This window comes from Apis mellifera, linkage group LG13 (assembly GCF_003254395.2).
Source record: "Apis mellifera strain DH4 linkage group LG13, Amel_HAv3.1, whole genome shotgun sequence".
NCBI classification, from domain to species: Eukaryota; Metazoa; Arthropoda; class Insecta; order Hymenoptera; family Apidae; genus Apis; species Apis mellifera.
This window is the reverse complement of record NC_037650.1, coordinates 2,387,451-2,407,547: the sequence shown is the minus strand read 5'-3', so window position 1 is coordinate 2,407,547 and position 20,097 is coordinate 2,387,451. Positions and strand designations below refer to the sequence as shown.

The window sequence follows — 20,097 nt, the reverse complement described above, 5'->3', positions numbered from 1 at the left end:
TTTTTCAATTAAAATGAATTAAAATACGATATAAATGAGATAAATTTAATTAATAATTAACTTATGTGTGTAGTAAATATATATTATCTATGTAATATAGTTCGATTTTCGATATTATGTTTATATTTATTTTAATTAGAAAAATCTCAATATTTGATATTATTTTCATAATGAAAATTAAATAAGTATTGTATATATATTTTTTCTTACTACATTCTTTTAAAATATTGATTTTTTTATTGTTATATCTATTTCTGTTTTGTTATCTTTCGAGATTAGATATCAAGATATTAAAATTTTTTTAACTTCTTTTGATTTCTTCTGATTACTGAATATAATTTATTATATTTCAAAAAAAAATATTTTTATATATATTTAATAAATCATATAATTATTCAATTTATTATTATTCAATAGTATATAAAATGCTTTGTCGTGAATATAATTTTAAAAAATATATAAAACAATATATATTACACAAGATATATAATATATTAATATTATATAATATAATATATTAAATATTTTTATTAATTATTTATTCATAATAAATGAATATAAATTTATAACATTTATTAAGAACAAAAATCTTACGAAGAGATCACATGAATTTCATTTTCTTTAATAACTTCAATTTTTCAATTTTTTAATAGTTTTTTACTAATGGATACTGTTTCTCTATATTCTAAAAATACAATAACAATTTTATTACTTATATCGATTGCGATCGGTCATTGGAAAAACGATTATAAAGATTTTTACACAATACGATACGATCTTGCAAATACTTATTTTTGGAAAGATGATTGTTCTCTCTTATTCTTGTTTAATTATATTTTTGTCAGAATTAACTAATTGGAGAGACCGCGAGAATTTTCAGAAAATTTGCAAAATTTACATCTCAATTAAAAGCCCAAGAATTCAATTAGAATACAATTAGAGTTCAACTAATCGTTACAAATCTCAATTAATCGTTATAAAAATTAATTAGCTATCATAGAAAATAATTAAAAATCAATTAACATTAAATTCTGAATATTCATAATTATACATTTCTACAACATTGTGAGTGGATCCTTCGAGGAATAGCATTCAGTTCAAGTATCTTATGAATTGCTTTAGTAGTTTCAGATAATAATTAAAAAAAAAAATAATTAAATTGATTTAAATTTTTATATAATAAAATTCAAATATATTATTTACATTATATGTACTTAAATTATACGATATAAACATTATATAAAAATTACATCAACATTTTTATCACAATTATATGTATATAATATACGTATTTAAAATATTAAGCTTTATTTACGATGTCATATTTTCTATTTTTCCTTGAACGAGTGATCCAAAATAAGTTATCTTGCTGCAATCAGAAATAAATATTAATTTTAATCACACAGTAAAATATATGTTATAAAATTATGTATAAAAATAAACATATATATTATAAATATAATAAAATAAAAATGATTGCAAAGTTTCTTTTTAATTATTATTTATAAAAAGAAGGAAATTAATTTGTAAGTACAAAAAGAAAGATAAAAAAATTTTTAATTTTTGAATTATAATAATATTTTTATTATTATTATATAATATTTATTATGCTGTACTTATGATTTTAAATTATTTTTATTTGTTTTAAAATATTTTTTTTTCTTATGAAATATAATTCTTGATTTAGATTATTTAAATGATTATTAGATGATTTAAACCTTACAAATAAAACAAAAAATTTTATATTTTATACATTTGTAAATATATTCATGGCATATCTTTGAAATCATCGATTTTAGAGATTATAATATATTAGTATATCGATATACAAAAATATTATTATAGCTTTATTATATATAAAAAATAAAGCTTATTTATTAAGTTACAAATTTATAAGCAATTTAAATTATGTTAAATCAATAATAGAAATAGAGACAGAATAATTTATATTACGAAGATAAATATATCTTACTCTATTTTTTGCTTTGTTTCATTTAACATAAGTTTAATTATTTGTAACTAAAGTCTCAATTGATATTTTCATATATATTAATTTTCATGTTTTTTTTAACTTTAAAAATCGATCTTTCAAAACTGTTTCAGGAATATATTAATATTTTATATACAATAACATATAGTCCTCTCGATAACTATAGAATCGAGATTGAAACGCGTCAATTATCAGAGAAGTAAGCATTTTGAGAACTATTAATAACTTTCGTTCGATTTCATTTGTTTCCATTAAGTCATGACGAAATAGAAAAATATAAGATTGTATTTTGCTTTCAATATATATTTTAAACTAATTTATTTTCGTTATATCGACATTTATCAATTGGTAAAAAAATTCTTTGCAATAACAAATATAAATTGCAATATTACCGATTGATGTCAATAAATATAAACAAAATTATGCCAAAATCAGTACTGATAATACATGATCGATAACAATCAGATTTGATTTTCTATTATAATCAAATACGATTAATGCTGATACCAATGAAACAAAATATTGACAAAAATCGACAATTAAATTGTTCAATACTTAATATTGATTGGCAAATATCAAAATTTTAAGTATTTATATGTGTTTCAAAAACCAAATTCTAATTCTAATTTTACAAAAATTAGTGGAAATAACTCCATAATGATTAACTTATTTTTATCTTATAATTAATATTTTAATATTTTATTTTTTTTAAATTAATAATATATAAATATACAATACATACTTGAAAATAATCTTCAATTTCTTGAAGTGTACGATTTTTCGTTTCTGGTAAAACAATATAAATAAATAATCCTTCTACAAGAGAAGAAATTCCAAAAATGATAAAAACTCCAATAACGCCCACTGCATCATTCACCTATTTTAACAATAAGAAAATCAGATTAATAATATGTTATTACGTATTATAATATATTATTACATAATATTATGTAATATATATATATATATATATATATATAATTAAATTATAATATTAAATTATTTGAAATGTTCGAAATATTTTTTATAGTTAATATATTTCATTTCAATATTTTGTACTTCTATTGAATGACATTTTTAAAGAGAATTTTTTTTAAATATACATTATTATTTAACAAATATTATTTTAATCATGATTCATAAGAAGATCATTTAATTTTCTGAATTATGTTATCACATCATATGTTATCACAGAAAAATTTATACTTTTTGAATTTTTTTTTATAAATATTGAATTGAAGAATGATATGAATAATAACAAATAAACTTAATTTACTAGATATATATAAATATATATAAATAAGATTATATATATAAAAATTTTTTAGAAATTTTAATATAAAAATATTAAATAAACAATATAATTAAAAAGATAAAAAAAATAAAGTTTATTTAGATAAGTAATAAAAAAAATAATTAATAAAATATCAATTTTTAATTAAAAATCAAATAGTAAAAAAAATGTCAACCGATCAAATTCTTTATTTTAATTAAATATTGATCTTTTTGAAATTCTGTTAATTTTAATTAATTTTAATCAAATAAATCATTTTTTTCATTTTTCATTAATTTCTTATAAATTTTAAATATATAATTAAAAATATTTGATTATTTGTATAAATTATAATAAAATAGATAAATTTCATATAATTGCAAACATACCATGGGGAAAATTTTTGTTACAATAAAAATAAAGGAATTGACAACAAAATAATTGAAACCACCGCCAATTCCTCGAGCTCTTTGCGGAAGCAATTCCGCAACCATTAATCCTGGAAGTGCCATCAATCCCACAGTATTAGTTGCCACGTATAGCAATAAAAGTATACCAACAATATATATCTAAAATATACAAATAGATTAAAATGTGTTTCAAAATAAAAAAAAATTTTTTACAGTGAAATATATTATTGTTATAATTTAAAAATAGGTTAAACTTTAGAAAGCTATATTGAAAATTTTTAATATATATTACTTAAAAAAAAATAAAATTACAATTTTTATATTATTTATATTTATTATTTTATAAAATAATAAATATCGTAATTATTATTACTTAAGACAAATATGAGTCACATCCAATAGATATTTTATTCCAATATTTTGTTTTTTATCATGTTTTTAAAATTTTTAAAAAATATTAAATAATCATTAGAATTACATCATTCAATTTATCCAAATGTTTTACTAATATTATCTTCCGGAAAGTAGATGACACAAATGTAAGATAAATAAAGTTGATGAATATGTTGAAATAAAATTTTTATTAGACACATCTTATATCTCAAAGTTCTAAATAATAATATTCTTTTGAACTATGGAAAACTACATTAATATGATAATATAAACTTAATTTTTATTACATGATAAATAAAAAAAGAATCTCTATTTAAAAGGGATCTCTTTGATAAAATCTTTATTTTATGCTTTTCATTTTATTAATAATTAGAATTAGAATTAATAATTAATAATTAGAATTAATATTTTAATAAAGTTAATAGAACGAGTATAATTTAGCTATTATTACATAAATATATAGATAGATATATAAGATGTTAAAATATTTTTGAAAAAATATAAAACAAATATAAAATTTCGATTCAATTAAAACTTATTTATTAAATTATAAAATTTAATTTAAATTTGTATCAGATACAACAAGATATAAAAAAACAAAGTGAGACGGCTTATTTCTTTTTTCACTTCACGTTGTCTAATATAGAATAATAATTATTAATAATAATACATTTAATTTTTAATTTAATAAAAAATCTCAATCGAAATTTTTTATATCAATTTTTATGTTTTTTTTTAAAAGCTAATTAACTCTATAAAAATGCCCCACGAATGTATACATTCTATCATTCATATATATATGTAAATAAAATTAATATATATTTATTTAATTATTTTATCATATTATTTTATAATATTTATATATATTTATATATCATAGGTTTTATAATGGAATAACTTACATCTATAAAATCTTCTTTAATTGAGATATATATTGCTACAGCAAACGAAGCAAGGGCTGATCCTACAGCGGAAAATATTCCAAGATATCTTCTGCTTATTCTTAACAATAAAAAACTTGCCAGTATACTAAATACAAGTCTAATAATCGCTGTAATTACTGCTGCCAAATAACTGTTTATATTGTCACCACCTGCATACATAATGCATAAAGAATAGATATAAGAGAAATTCATATAACAAGCAATATCTTTTTTTTGATTCAAGTTAAAAAAAAATTTAAAAAAAAATGATTCAAGATAAACTATATATTCACAATCATATTATTATCAATTAAAATTATTAATAAATATTGATTTCACTTTAAACAAAATTATATAATTAACATTTTTTATATTTTTATATATAAAAAAAACAAATAGGAATTCAATTTTTTTATAAATTAATTATTAAATACCAGAAAATAAATAAATAAAAGATTATTGAGTTACACAATAACAAAATATCAATTAAAAAGTTATGTGATTTATTATTTATGAGAATATTATAATACACACAATGAATATCAATTATTTAAAAATTTTCATCAGATTGATGGATGGAAGTTTATGATTATAATAATTAATCGTAAAAAAAGTTGATTTGATCAATTGATATAATTGATAAAATAAATCATCGCATATTCTGCGATTGATTTAATATTTAATCAATTGAAAATTCAATTATCAATTGATTATTTATCAAATATTTCAGTTAATGATTAATCAATGATTAATCATTAAAACAATTAATTACAAATTATTAGTTTTTAAATGGAAATCAACTAAAAATTTTGATTTATTAATTAAAATTTCAATTAAAATTATTTATGATTTTATTATTTTTTAAAATATAATAAAACAATGCAATTGTCAAAAAAAATAACAAAAATATATTTTGATAGAAATATATTTACTTGTTAAAATTTGTTTTTTATACCTATTTTTCAATGTGTTCAATATTAAAAGAATACTATTTTTTTTTTTACATTTGATTTAAAATATTCTTGAATCATTTTCAATTTTGAATTTAATATATATATATTTTATATGAAGATTTCTCTTACCTATATTTGTTACAAGATTTACTGCATAAAAAACCATGATAAATGTTCCACTTAATAATTGAAGAAAATTAAAAATGTTAATGATAGTCAATGGTTTAAAAACACTTGGATCTAGAAGCGTGGAAATAACAGAAGACTTTTTTTCAAACAATGATGTATTCGCCATTCGGGTTGCATCTAGTTTTGCTCGCGATTCTAGTATTTCCAATTCAGCTTCAACCTTTTATAAATATGAAATATAGTTTGTTAAAATCGTTTTTTTATTTTCTTTGCAAAAACTTTTCAATAATATAATTGATTAAACAATTATTATCAAATTACTTTTAAATATATAATTTTATAAATTATTATATTAATATATACTTTATATTATATAATTATAAAAAAAATTCCATAAGAAATTAATAATTTTTAATCAAAATTAAAACAGGTATAAAAAAATATATTTTTTGTTTAAATAATTTTTTTTCAATTTTGAATATTTTTTGACATCGTTAAAAATATTTCATTTCATAATTTTGAGGATTATTTTCATTTTGTAGATTTAAGATATTAAGAAGATAAAAAAATATTTTTATAAAAATTATTTATATGTAAAATTTATTAAAATTTGTCTTAAATTATATTTAAATATTATATAATAGTTATATAATAATATAATAATTATATTATATAATGGTATTATATATGATAATAAAGACAATTTTATAGAGAATTAATGAATAACAAATTCAATTTATAATAAAATTTATAATAAAATTATAAAATTTACTATATAATTCTATGATATAATTAAATATAATTTTTTTAAATAATAATTTAAAAATATTTTAATAATTTTATAATACTTACAGATACTTATATTTTATTAGAAATTGAAACGTATAGATATATATTTTACAAACGCATACTCTACCTGTTTCTCGTTATTTCCCCTCAACCATAGTAAAGCTTTTCTTGCTTTGTCGGGTTTCTTCCGTCTTACGAGCCATGCGGGACTCTCTGGAATCAGGAGCAACGCAATTAATGCTGTCGTAGGAATTATGATTCCGCAAAAAGCCACGATGTCCCATGTGAAAGAAGCCCCTAAGGCGTATATTATGACAATTCCGAGACAATAAAAAGTTAGAGTACATCCTGTTAGTAATCCACGGAGCTTCGGATCGGCCATTTCACCCAGAAAAACCTAAAGACAAATATCTAATGTATATATTACAAGAAATAATGGGTATATTATAATAAATAATTAAATCTTATATTTTTATATCTTTATTTATATCTTTATTTATATCTCTATTATTTTATTTAATGTGATTTAAATACATTAAAATACATTAAAATACTATCATGGATAAAGCTAGTGAAAATTATTTTTTGTTTTTATAATCTTATAATTCTTATAATCCTTATTTAATTTTATTAATTTTATTCCTTTTTGTAAAACTAATATAATTAATTCATTCATTGTTCTAAAAAATTATAAAAATGAAAGAAATCAATTTCAATAGATAAAAGACCAAAAATAATAAATAAAAAATAATCATAACAATATGACATTGTGTTACATCGTATAGAATCAATAAATTAGTATCAATAAAAGTGTATCCATTTAATAATAAAAACATCAACACTTCGCATCAATTATTTTTTTATTGTCTCGATTTTATATTTTTTAATCATGTGATGATTGAATGCTATTTATATATCGTTAACAAGATTGACATTGCTAGGTTATATTAATTCTCCATTGATGACGAACAGAATATATCACAAAAAATTAAAATTATATAATTCGGGAATATCCATTTTTGTATGATACATACGAAATAGAATAATACCAAAATAAAAAAAGAAATTTGGATTTCGATATTTGTGAGTAAAATAAGTGACAAGTGAATATACTTTTATGATGATGTATGTGTACAACTAATCGGTTGTGTTGATAGTGTTATTAACGAGACGATATTTGTGAATATATCAATGTTGTGCTCATATATATGTGCTCTTAAAATATTATATTTATCAAATGTAAAAATATAAAAATACGATGATTTTTATTTATATGAATATATGTAAAAGAAGGAAAAAATAAAATATTAAGATTTCTTACTTGAGCTGGTGCTGCCATTAGACCAACACCAAAACCTAATACAACTCTTCCTACTAAAAGGCAGGGAATGTTTGTAGCAAAACCTATGATGAACCATCCAACGGATAATGGTATTGCTGAAAATTGTAAAGCACCACGCCTACCAATCCCATCTAATAATGGACCAGACATCAAAGACCCAATAGGTGTTGCTAAACTGTGAACCGATGCTGAAAGATAAATCATAAAAGCAATACTTAAACATACAATGACTTCAAAATATATTAGCATATTGTTTAAAATACAATAATTTTTTAAAATTATTATTTAACGATTTGAATTATTTTGAAAAATTAAAAAGATTAATTTACTATGATAAAAAAATTACGATTTGTCAAAATTCCAAAAATAATTCAAATTTATAGGAGTTATATTTATAGAAAACCATTCATGAAAAAAATACTTGTTCTTGCAAGAATAAGTGTTTGTTATATTAATAATATTAAAACTACATATTTTGAATTATGTTATTCTTGCAGCAAGTTTGCGTATATTCAAATTAAATAATAGATTAAAATTATATTTTGAAAATTTTATTTTAATGTATTATAATCCTTTTAATCTATTAAAATATTTTTGTATATTCTAATATAAAAATATGAAAGTATATTTATTTAATTAATATAAAAAAACGATTATAATTAGAAAAAATTTTTCAATTTATATAAAATTAGTAATTTAAAAATAAGATATAAGATTTTCTAAAATTGGAAACATATTCATAAATTGGTGGATAAAAGCTGAGAGAGATGATATCATTTAAAAAAAAGACATATCTCAATAACAAGGTTATATCCTTGATGATTACACTTGGTCTTGAATCTCATTGATAAAAATTATCCAATCAGAAGGTATATAGGTCAGTCGTGACACGCGACATAGTAGAAATAGTCAGACAGTCTGATAGTGCGTATTACATCAATCGTAAAATACCCTTGAACTTGTAAGCTAGTTCTTGAACTTTTGTTTCTTGATGCATTTTCAAACGAAATCACTTAGAAATTCTTTAATAATAAATTTAACAAGATTCTAACTCATTAATCCTTAATAATTATTATTTTTAACTAATTATTTTTAAATTATTTCAGATTTAAATTTTAAATGAAATAAAATAACGTATCTCCAACATTTCATGTAGTACAATTTTTCTTTGAATAAATAATATACTATACTAATAATATAAGAATAAAATTTGATTGCAATAAAAATTTAAAATAATAAAATTTGATCATATATCTAATAATATTAATAGTTATATTCTTTAATTTATTATATAAATAATTCTATTATAATATTAATAATATTTAGTTTATTATATAATATAATTAATATTTTATGATATTTTCATTATTTCATTAAACTTTTTTATTAAACAGAAAAAGTAGAACAAAATGGACCGAGAGTTTATTTTTATCTATTTTTATTTTATTTATTCATTATTTTTTGTTTTATTTATATTTATTTTATTTTACGTTATATTTATTTAAGAAATTATGATATATTGAGAAAGATTAGAAATTGAGAAAGATTAAGAAATTATGATATATGATATAAAAAAATAAATTATATAAAATACTAATAATTTTAATAAATTTATAGCATTCTTATAGTGAATATTTTTCTGTAATAGTTTCTTTTATTCATTTTTTTTTTTTTTATAATTGAAATTTTACTTTCATGTTCTATATTTTTATCAACAGATAAATAACAATTTCCAATTATAATAGTAATCTATTAACTATCGCTGAATTAAAACCAAAACACGTTAATTATTCCGAAAAATAGATATTTTAAGATATTTTAAATAGATATTTTACTTTTCTATTTAAATTTTCATTAGTTAATAATTTTTTATCTCATTAAAATTAATAAATATTTAAAATTAAATTTAAAGTTTGATGTTTTAAAAAAAATTTCTTAATCTGCCGTTGTATTTATGTATGTTTGAGATTATGTAAAAAAATATTAATATAATGCAAAATTAAATTTTCTGTAAAATCGAGCATTTTCTTATATTGATGAGTTGAATATTTGCTATATAAAATAGTAACTTATAAATATTGGTAAATTCAATTGATAAATTAAATTATGTTCAGCAGTATGTTAATATATATAACAAATATTAACTGAATGAGAAACACAATTTTATGAATGAGATAAAAAAAAATATTCATGTTTTGTTTTACGATATGATTTTGAATTTCTACAGATATATATGTTTTTCTCAAAAATCGAAATTTTAATTTCAGAAATTAGTAAGGATTTTGCGACAAAAAATCGGATACTATTATATGTTAAATCTTTGAATGTTATTAATTAGATAATTTTGTAACTTTCTAATTATATTATTTTTATCTATTTATTTATATTCTTATAATTATAAAAATTTATAAAAAAATAAAGATATTATCATTTAATTAATATAAATTTTTGATCTTCGAAAATATAAACATTTATATATATATATGACATACACATAAAACTTAAATTATCACAATGATATAATCACTATATTTAAAATTATTTTTTGTATTTTTCCTGTTATGTTTTGTAAATTTATATATTTAAATATTTATATATTTATATATTTAAATATATTTAAATTTATATATTAATGGTAAAGAAATATTAATATTACATTTAATAGTTTTTTATAAATTGTTAATAAATATAACATTTTAGATTAGATAATTTTTTCTAAATTATATCATTTTTCTTTATATTGTATTGTATTGGTTTTTATATATTTGATGCTAAGAGAAAAACAAAATATTCTTAAAAAACTTTAAAAATTATATCATTCTACGTACTTAAAACATTTTTTTACGATTTAAATTATCATAAATTAAATATAAATCATTTAAAAATTATAAGTTGTTGTAAAAATTGATAATATTTTTTTATGATGTATTACATTTAAATACATTTACATCATTAGCACTAGATTAGTTTAAGCTTTAGTATTACAGTGAAGATACAGTATACAGTATAGATTACAGTGTATGTGACTTTTTTGATCATAAAATTTTATAGTTAGAATTTAAAAGTAACTAAAAAATAATAAAAAAAGCAGTATTTTGAAAATTATATAATGGAAAGATTTCTCTTATAATGTAGCAACGATAATTTACAATTGCATTATTAATTATTATTAATAGAGAATTTTAATAAAAATTTAAAAAAAATAAATTAAGTATAAATATAAAAAAATATAAACTCTGGTTAATAAAACTATTGAATTATCAAATTAATTTATAATATTTGATTTATTACATTCGATTATAAACAGATTAATTTAATTATCATTAAAGATAAAAATTTTTATTTTATAAAGTTTTAATCTTATTTTACAAAAATCATGTTTAGTATAAATGATTTTAACTCTTTAACTTCACATACCTATCCATGATCCAAGTTCCTGATCAGCGTGCATCGTGCCATTTTCTTCAGCCAATTGAGGTAATAATGTAGCACTGTAACCAATTGGCATTCCTCCAGAGGTTGCTACTAATAGAACTGCACCAGCTAATAAACACTAAAATACAATACTTGAAATGATTTTCTAAATAATTTTTTAAAAATTTGTATATAATAAATTAAAGAAGAATAAAAAATTCTATTTTTTAAAATCTATTCATTTCTATTTTTAAACAAATTATGAAATCAATTTTTTTAAATATTTTAAGAACAATTACAATTATTAACATTCCTTAATATTTTATATTTTATATATATATTATAAACTTATATATATATAAATAATTTGTATTTTATTTATAAAATATCTTTATATATATTTAAATGAATCACTTATTTTTCAAAAGAAAAAAAAATTGTAAATAAATGTTTCTAATAATTATATAATGATAATATAGTTTTCAAATAATTTAAAAGCAAAAGAATTATTACATTAAAAATAGCTTTTTTTTCTATATTTATTTGTATATTTTAGAAATTTTTAGGTACATAATTCTATGTAATTTTCTTACCTGTGCAAATATCCCTTTTGAATTCGATGAATAATATATTACATTATCCTTATTATTAAAAATTTTGTCTTTATCTTGAGTATTATTATTTTCTATATCTTCGCAAACATTTTTAACTTCGTTCACTTTTGTATAATCGATTGTAGAATGTCCCAATATTGAACAACATTCTTCACTAATAAAACAAAAAAATAAAAATCTTATTTAAATCTTATTTTAATTGTTTAAATAACAATATATGAGAAATTTAACTTTAATTAAACTTTAATTAAATTAAATTATGTTAAATTATTAGTTAAACTAATTAAATTAAACTTAATAATTAAATTGAAAACTACAATTTTTATTACATTAATAATATATAATATCATATTATAGTTATTTTTAAATCTTTGTCTCTAAATTATATAATTTTAAATTAATAAAATTAATGAAATTATAATATATTTAATGTTTATAGATATTTTCATAGGAAAGCGAAAATAAACAAAAGTGTAATTTTACAAAAATTATCGAGTTATAAAGATTAAAAATATTCGAGTTACTTTCATTTAGAATATTTAAATTTAAAATCTCTAATTTATAAGAAAATTGTAAAAATTATTAAAGTTAAGTAAATATCATAAAAATTGCAATTTAAGAATTTTATTACAGGAATTTTATTTACAACTTTTCCATTTTTATAAAAAAGTTAAATACAAAATTTCTAAATTTTTATCAATTTTCTTCGAATTAAACATAATAATTATAAATAAATTTATTATTAAATACAATTTATTATTAAATTCTAATTTTCATATAAATTACAATGTTATCAAGTTAAAAATAAATATATTATTTTAAAAAATCAAAATAATTAATCATATTTAATTAATTCATATTTTAAAAAAAAAATATTTTTTTTAAATTTAGAAATTGCAATTTATAGCTAATTGAAAATTGATTAATTTTTATTAAAAATCTTTTTTTCTCAGATTGTAGAAAGTATCTGAAAAATTATATGTTACATTGAAGCAAATACTGTAAAAGATTTCAAATTCAGATACAATTATTTAATATACAGAATATATACAGAACTTTAATTATTTTTTTCTATTATTTATATATCACAAATTTTCTAACTATTTTCTATTCTATAAAATATAAATGCTAAATCTCTCATATACATAATTCAAGGAAAACAGACAAATTTGATTTAATCAAATGAAAATTTATTGATTGTGAATTCGCAGTAATTAAGATCATTATGCATCTTATATAATTTGATTTTTATGATTTTATATTTAATTTAGTTGGAACTAATTTTGGCTTACATAAAGAATTTTATTAACAAAAATTACAAGTCATTTAAACAAATAATGCAATATTTCGTAAGGAAAAGAATTTATGAAAAAAATGATGTTCAGTTAATTACATTAATTATAATACATAAACACATATATCTATAATTATATACATTGACTTTGATTGTATTAATTTATGGTTTTATTTACAAATATAACAAATCATTGAATTCATTTCATTAGTTACAATGCTATGAAAAAAATATATAATTTAAAATATTATTTTGATTTTAAATCTCCCCTATTATTTCATTATAATACCCCTTTATATTAAACAACTTTTGTAGAAACATTTTTTTTTTAATAAATTTAATTTTTATTAATATAATACATTTGAAATAATTAATATAATTAATATAATATAAGATAAAGCAATTTAATTAATATATATCTTATAGAAAATAGTATTTTTTATGAAAAATTTTATTTTCAATTTTTTTATGAAAACATATTAACAATTATTAACATACCTTGGTATTGGTGATGTCATGTTGAATCCGGTTTAAGAAATCTTAATCCGTTTAATATCACTTTAAAAATTCACTTCACTATTTTAATCACAATTTTTTGGTAACATTTATTATTTCTTTATAGTTTTTTTCATCACATTTTCATTACACTTATCAACTATGTTATCGTAAAATATTATGTTCAATAAAAATTATTAAAACACTAAAATCTTATTTATCTTTCTAAGTCATTTATATAATATAATGATATTAGATGCACATAGATATTCTACGTCGCATCTAGTAATGAGAAAGTAAATAAATTCTAAGAATTGGCTGTTTAACGGAAAGAAAAAAACAAAAAAGATAAATGATAATAGATTGTTAATATCTAATATCAATATTAAAGAATTGCATGAAGATGCATCTATTACGAAAGCAAAAATGCATTTATTATTATTATTCTACTAAACAAAATATTTATAACAAAATATTTTAAACATTTATAAAAATATTCATCAATTAAATAATTCGATTTGTTATTTAATATTTTACGATCGATTTTAATTTAATTCTCATAGATCAATTTTATTATTACTCGAAATTTAAATTTCTAATCTTTTATAAGTAATGATTTTAGAACAAGATATAACTAATTGAAATTTTAATCTTCAAGAAAATTTTTTTTTTAACTCATGAAATATTTAATATTATTTTTTCTTTGGCTCAATTTAATGCTCTTTAAAAAATGCTAAAAATAATTTTTCATTATAGAAAATTGCAATCACATTATAATTTTTAATGATATAATAATTGAAATAATGAATATCAGTAAAGTTAGGACTTAACAATTTTTTCACAATTTTTATGAATTTAATATATATTTATATAATAAATTTATCGTATAAATAATTTTTATGAAAATTAAACATTTTTTAATTTAATTTTATTTGTTGATAAAAAAAATAAAATATCATTTTTTCTTATAAATTTATCTTTATAAAAGAATATATATATATTCTTTTAAATTAAATTAAATTTTGTATAAATAAAATAAATTACATATTTTTATTGCATTCACTTGATTATATATTTTCTAATCTAACTATTATTTGATGAAAATCTATTAGAAAAAAACTTATACTATTTTCCAATTTTCCAAATATATGATTATAATATAATTTATTATAATTAAATAAAATTTTTTAAAAAATGAGCGTTCATGATGGCAACTTCATTTGTATAAAACGGTTCATCATATTATGAATGAAGTTTGAATAAAAAGATAATTTTAATTTTATTAAAAAAAAGAATTATAATTATATACAATGATCATATAAACACAATAATTAAAATAATATTTATTTTGAATTTATATATTATTTGTATATATCAATTATAAATTAAACAAAAATATATATTAGCTAAAAGATTAATAAACTTAATAAATTATAAAAACATAAAACATTATATTTTTCCTATTATTGTTTTTAATAATTCTATTCTTATTCAAAATTTTTTCAAATATATATTTATTAAATTTAATTTGATGCAAATACAAACATAATATATATTTTTCTTACATTTAACCTAACCTAGATAATGTAATAATCTATATATAATAATTTAAAAATAAAATTATATCATATGCATAAATCTATGATATGTATATATATTAAGTCTAATGCGACAAGACTAAACCTGTGAATTATAAGATATGAACACTTACTGAAGATTCTATAATTAAATTTTAAGTATTTGAAAAATTTAATAATTACGACAGATAATAATATATATAATAAAAATTATATAACTTATTTTATTATATTATATATAATATATATAATAAAAATTATATAACTAATTAAAAATAGTATGAAATAATATATGTAAGTATTTTCATTCTTTCCTTTTTTTTTTTAGATTTTTCTTTCACTGTTCTTTTCTGCATGCAATTCAAGCAAAATTTTAAACTCTAATCAAGTTTTTGAATTCTAATTGATTGAAATTATTATATCGATATTTATTATTTTATAATATAATGAACTTTTACTTTACTAGTTTAGTACTAAATAAGTGACCTAATAAATACTTGTTGCACTTAATCGAAAAGACAAAATGAAAAAACCTCTTTTGGAGATTTTTGAAGGATTTTTAGAAAGCGAATTTTTATCATGAAAAGCCCAATCGAAAAAATTGATATCCGTGAGTCTCTGATGATCGTCCAATTGTTTTCGATAATGCGCTTATTAAATAATTTCAAGAAGTAAAATTCTATTTATAATATATCTATAATTTGTCACTTTTATTATCAACTTATCATGTTAATTTCATTAATACATTAAGGAAAATTTGAATTTGTTATAAAAATTATAATATTATTATAAAATTTAGTTATGAATGATCAGATTATTTGCTATCTTCTGTTCAAAACAGTCTGATAAGATAACATCAATAGAATAGAAATAATTCTATGTGAAAAAAATCAAAATAAAATTTTTTTATTCAAAATTTCATTTTTGAGTAAAAATTAGAAAAATGTTCAAATAAAATTTAATTAAATATAAACTATCGATAATTGATTATTCTACATGTAAAAAAAAAAAAATAAAATATAAAATAAATTTTATCATTTATCCTTTTTTTGAGATTGTTTTTGAAATTGAAAATATATAGTTAAGAACTCGTATAATTGGCTAAAATTTCAAATTCAATTTTTTCAAAAACTAATTTTAATAAATGAAAGAAAGTTATTCTTAAAAATCTCATTTTTTTTCTTATTTTTACATATAGAATAATTATTTATCGATTTATGATTTATTTACATCTAATCGGAAAATAATAAATTTTAGTTATGCTTGAAAATTTTTTTTTTACATTATTTTTATTCTCTCTTTCTTTATCCTCTGTCCCTTTTTTACGTTTGCTGATATAATAGTAGCAAATATTTAGAAAAGAGGTCATATGTCCGCTAAATGTTATGCAGCAGTTTGAACTTTTATATACTTTCATACTCAACATACATTAGATTTCAAGAAATGAATTTCATGAAATTAATCAATAATATAATTCTTTTACCACAATGAATTTGCGAAATTCATTGTTAGACCTTTATCATTTATGTCAAGTTATCAATGTCAAGCTAATAAATAATTATTTCAGCAATTGGTATGCGAATCTATATTCAGTTTAATATTTCAACTTCAACTACAATCTATAGCCATAAATATACATACAATATGTTTCCCGAGACTATATCCTAGACAACCTTGTACAATTTTTTCCTCATTTTATGTTTCCTACTATCAATATTTAGATTTCACTATTTATCATTCCATATTCCTCTACTATGTTTTATCTCATAATTACATATACTATTATAATATTATACATTTTTACTTATTTAAATGTCATTCCAATGTTATTACATATCTAAATGTTATTTTTGGAAATTGGAAACTTCAAAGTAAATTTTGAATGAAAATTAAATCGAAACCAATGTTTCAATATCAATACATTATGGATATCGATATCTCTTTCAAGAAGAAAAAATTTGTCTTCTTTTCTTCAATTTCAATTGAATTCTTAGAAGTCATCTTCATATTTATTCAGTTAAGTTCTGAGATAGACAATAATTTGATATATACCGAGATAATTAATTGGTATTAAGTTTCATTTCTTCAAGTTTCATTTCCAAAATTTGATGAGAATAGGGAAGAACGTTTAAGTAAGCAAAAATGCGAACGCTTGAACAAGCAAGGATCTATAGATTTCTAACCTCCCCTCTATTCTTCTTCTATATTTCAAGAAGTATGGCGAGGGGAACTTAGAAGTGGGGAGAGGAATCACATGCGATTCGCGAATTGCCGCCAGTTGCCCAGGATTATCTTAAACTTTACTTACTGGCTTACAATTACATTGATAAGAATGTACAAATTATATTGATAAGAATGCAATCTACGTTCATATCCATTAAATTTATATATTTTTTCTTTATCCTATATATCCATCCTATGATATAATTTTTAAAAATTGATATAATTTAAATATTAAAATCTAAAAATTATAAATTTTGAATTATTTATTAAATAAGACACGAATTTAGAATTTGTTTCTCATACATGAAATATGAAATATATAAAATATATAAAAAATGAATATATAAAATATAAATATTGCATAAAACTTATAAATTTAATGAATATTCGAATAATATAGCAAATAATATAACAAATAATTATAAACTTATGAATTATAAATGATTTTATTTAAATTATTTATTTTTTTTTGCTTTTATTTATACTATTTTTATTATATAAAAAAATTTTAATTTAAATTTCTAATATATAGAATCTATTTAAAATATCTATCTAAATTATTTATATTTATGTATTATAATTATAAATATTTATTTAAAATGTTTTATTTAAAATCAAATTAATTACAATTAACAATTTCATATTTATCCCATATTTTCAGTAATAAGAAATGAAATATATATTTGTATTAAAAAGGAGAAAAATTATTTTTTAACTTACTATTAACAATTCACAATCACAAATATAAGGATAAATTTTTCATAAATACGATTTTCTTTTTTTTAAACAAAACACTTTGCTCGTTTATGATATACATAAATTTTTTAAATTTATTTTTAAAAAATAACAATTATTTTAGAAAATTTTCGCTTTGACAATCGTGCATCCATCACTGGAATTTTCACTTTCTCATTTTTACTATTTTCTCTCTGATAAACTTTGTATTATTTACAACGAAATTTAACGAATCAATTATGAAACAAAATGGAATGATTTTTAATCACAAACAACACAGGAAAAATTAATTTTCCCAAATATTAAATTCGAAGGTTTATATTGAAGAAGGAATCACTCAAGTTTGATGAAAATGTTTGCAGAAAATGGCAAGCGGTTCGTTAGATAACTAGTCGGTACTAGTCGCCTTGGATCACGATGGCTCAACTGAATGAAACATTCGACCGTCCACGCTCTTATAAATTGCTCACTTCGATTAAGTCCCTTTCTCAACGTTCGTCGTGGACGTACTGGATAATATTATATATGATCTATGATCTTTAACTGGATTACCTTCGACGATACCGGAAGCCCAGTTTGAACGAAAATCAGCGAGATTTGTGGAGATCTATAATTTTAAAGGAACAAATCTGGATGCATTTGAAATAATATTATTCGAAATATCAATTCAACTAATTTGTAAATGCTTACAATGGTTTGGCTTTAATATTTAACTTCTTGCCTTATAATTTAATTGAAAAATGTTGGATCAAGAAATATTATTTAACTTTGATCAAAGCTCCAAATTATAAAAGAATAAAAATTCAGAATTTTCGATATTTTTATAAAACATGAAAAAACATTAAAAATGACGAAAAAACTTTAAGAATTTGTATCACTATTATATGATAAAAACCTATAATGTTATATGAAATTTTTGTTAAATTAAATATATTAATGGATCAATGGTTACAATACACTATCATTAGCAATTATTCTTATGTATTTGGAATTTTCTAATATTTTTTAAAAATATTAGAATTTTTGATGATAATGTCTTTTTTATTTATAATAATTAAAATATTATATATGTATATTAATTAATGAATTAATGTCATATATACATGATTTATTCATATTCGTTTTTATTCATATTTGTTAATTAAAATTGAAATAAGAATAAATATACAAATATGTAATAAAATTATTTTGAGTTTATTACTTTGAAATTTAATAATTTAAATAATAGATATGATAATATATAAATCATTTTAAAAAATTTATAAAACGACATAATTAATTGATTTGACAAAAACATATTCAAAAAATATCTACATAAATAATCTACAAAATATCGATCATAATCTCTATCTAATTACAATATAAACACATCATTAAATATATTTTAATTTGAAATAATATTAAATACTTTTTGTAATGTTTGTTTATCGAATTAATAAGATATAATATATCTATTAAAATCTTTTTTTTCTAGTTTCTATATTTATTATATTTTAAATATTAATAAAAGAACATTGATTTTAATTTTATCTATAATTTTTAT

At 18.2% G+C, this 20,097-nt stretch overlaps 1 protein-coding gene across 4 annotated transcripts; it reads right to left on the bottom strand.

The window, feature by feature from the left end:
* Positions 1 to 1,230: 1,230 nt before the first annotated feature.
* On the bottom strand, positions 1,231 to 18,992 carry LOC551053 (facilitated trehalose transporter Tret1). Of its 4 annotated transcripts, none has more exons than XM_026444622.1 (11): positions 18,540 to 18,992; positions 14,023 to 14,301; positions 12,210 to 12,384; positions 11,620 to 11,755; positions 8,182 to 8,390; positions 6,988 to 7,257; positions 6,072 to 6,291; positions 4,969 to 5,159; positions 3,653 to 3,832; positions 2,733 to 2,867; positions 1,231 to 1,369 (listed from the first exon to the last, which is right to left on the bottom strand). In XM_026444622.1, exons 2-11 carry the CDS (start codon positions 14,040 to 14,042, stop codon positions 1,301 to 1,303), a joined length of 1,605 nt encoding a protein of 534 aa, XP_026300407.1. In that variant the 5' UTR covers positions 14,043 to 14,301; positions 18,540 to 18,992; the 3' UTR covers positions 1,231 to 1,300. The 4 variants fall into 4 exon arrangements, with proteins under 4 accessions (XP_026300407.1, XP_026300408.1, XP_026300409.1 ...); XM_026444623.1 differs by having other exon boundaries at positions 14,023 to 14,179; XM_026444624.1 differs by lacking the exon at positions 3,653 to 3,832.
* Between the last annotated feature and the right edge of the window lie 1,105 nt (positions 18,993 to 20,097).

Coding starts and splice junctions, on each gene's coding strand:
- LOC551053 (XM_026444622.1), bottom strand. CDS start 14,042: ATGACATCACCAATACCAAG. Junction 11,756..12,209: donor CAAAAGGGATATTTGCACAG/GTAAGAAAATTA, acceptor ATTGTATTTTAG/TGTTTATTAGCTGGTGCAGT. Junction 8,391..11,619: donor GGAACTTGGATCATGGATAG/GTATGTGAAGTT, acceptor TTTATCTTTCAG/CATCGGTTCACAGTTTAGCA.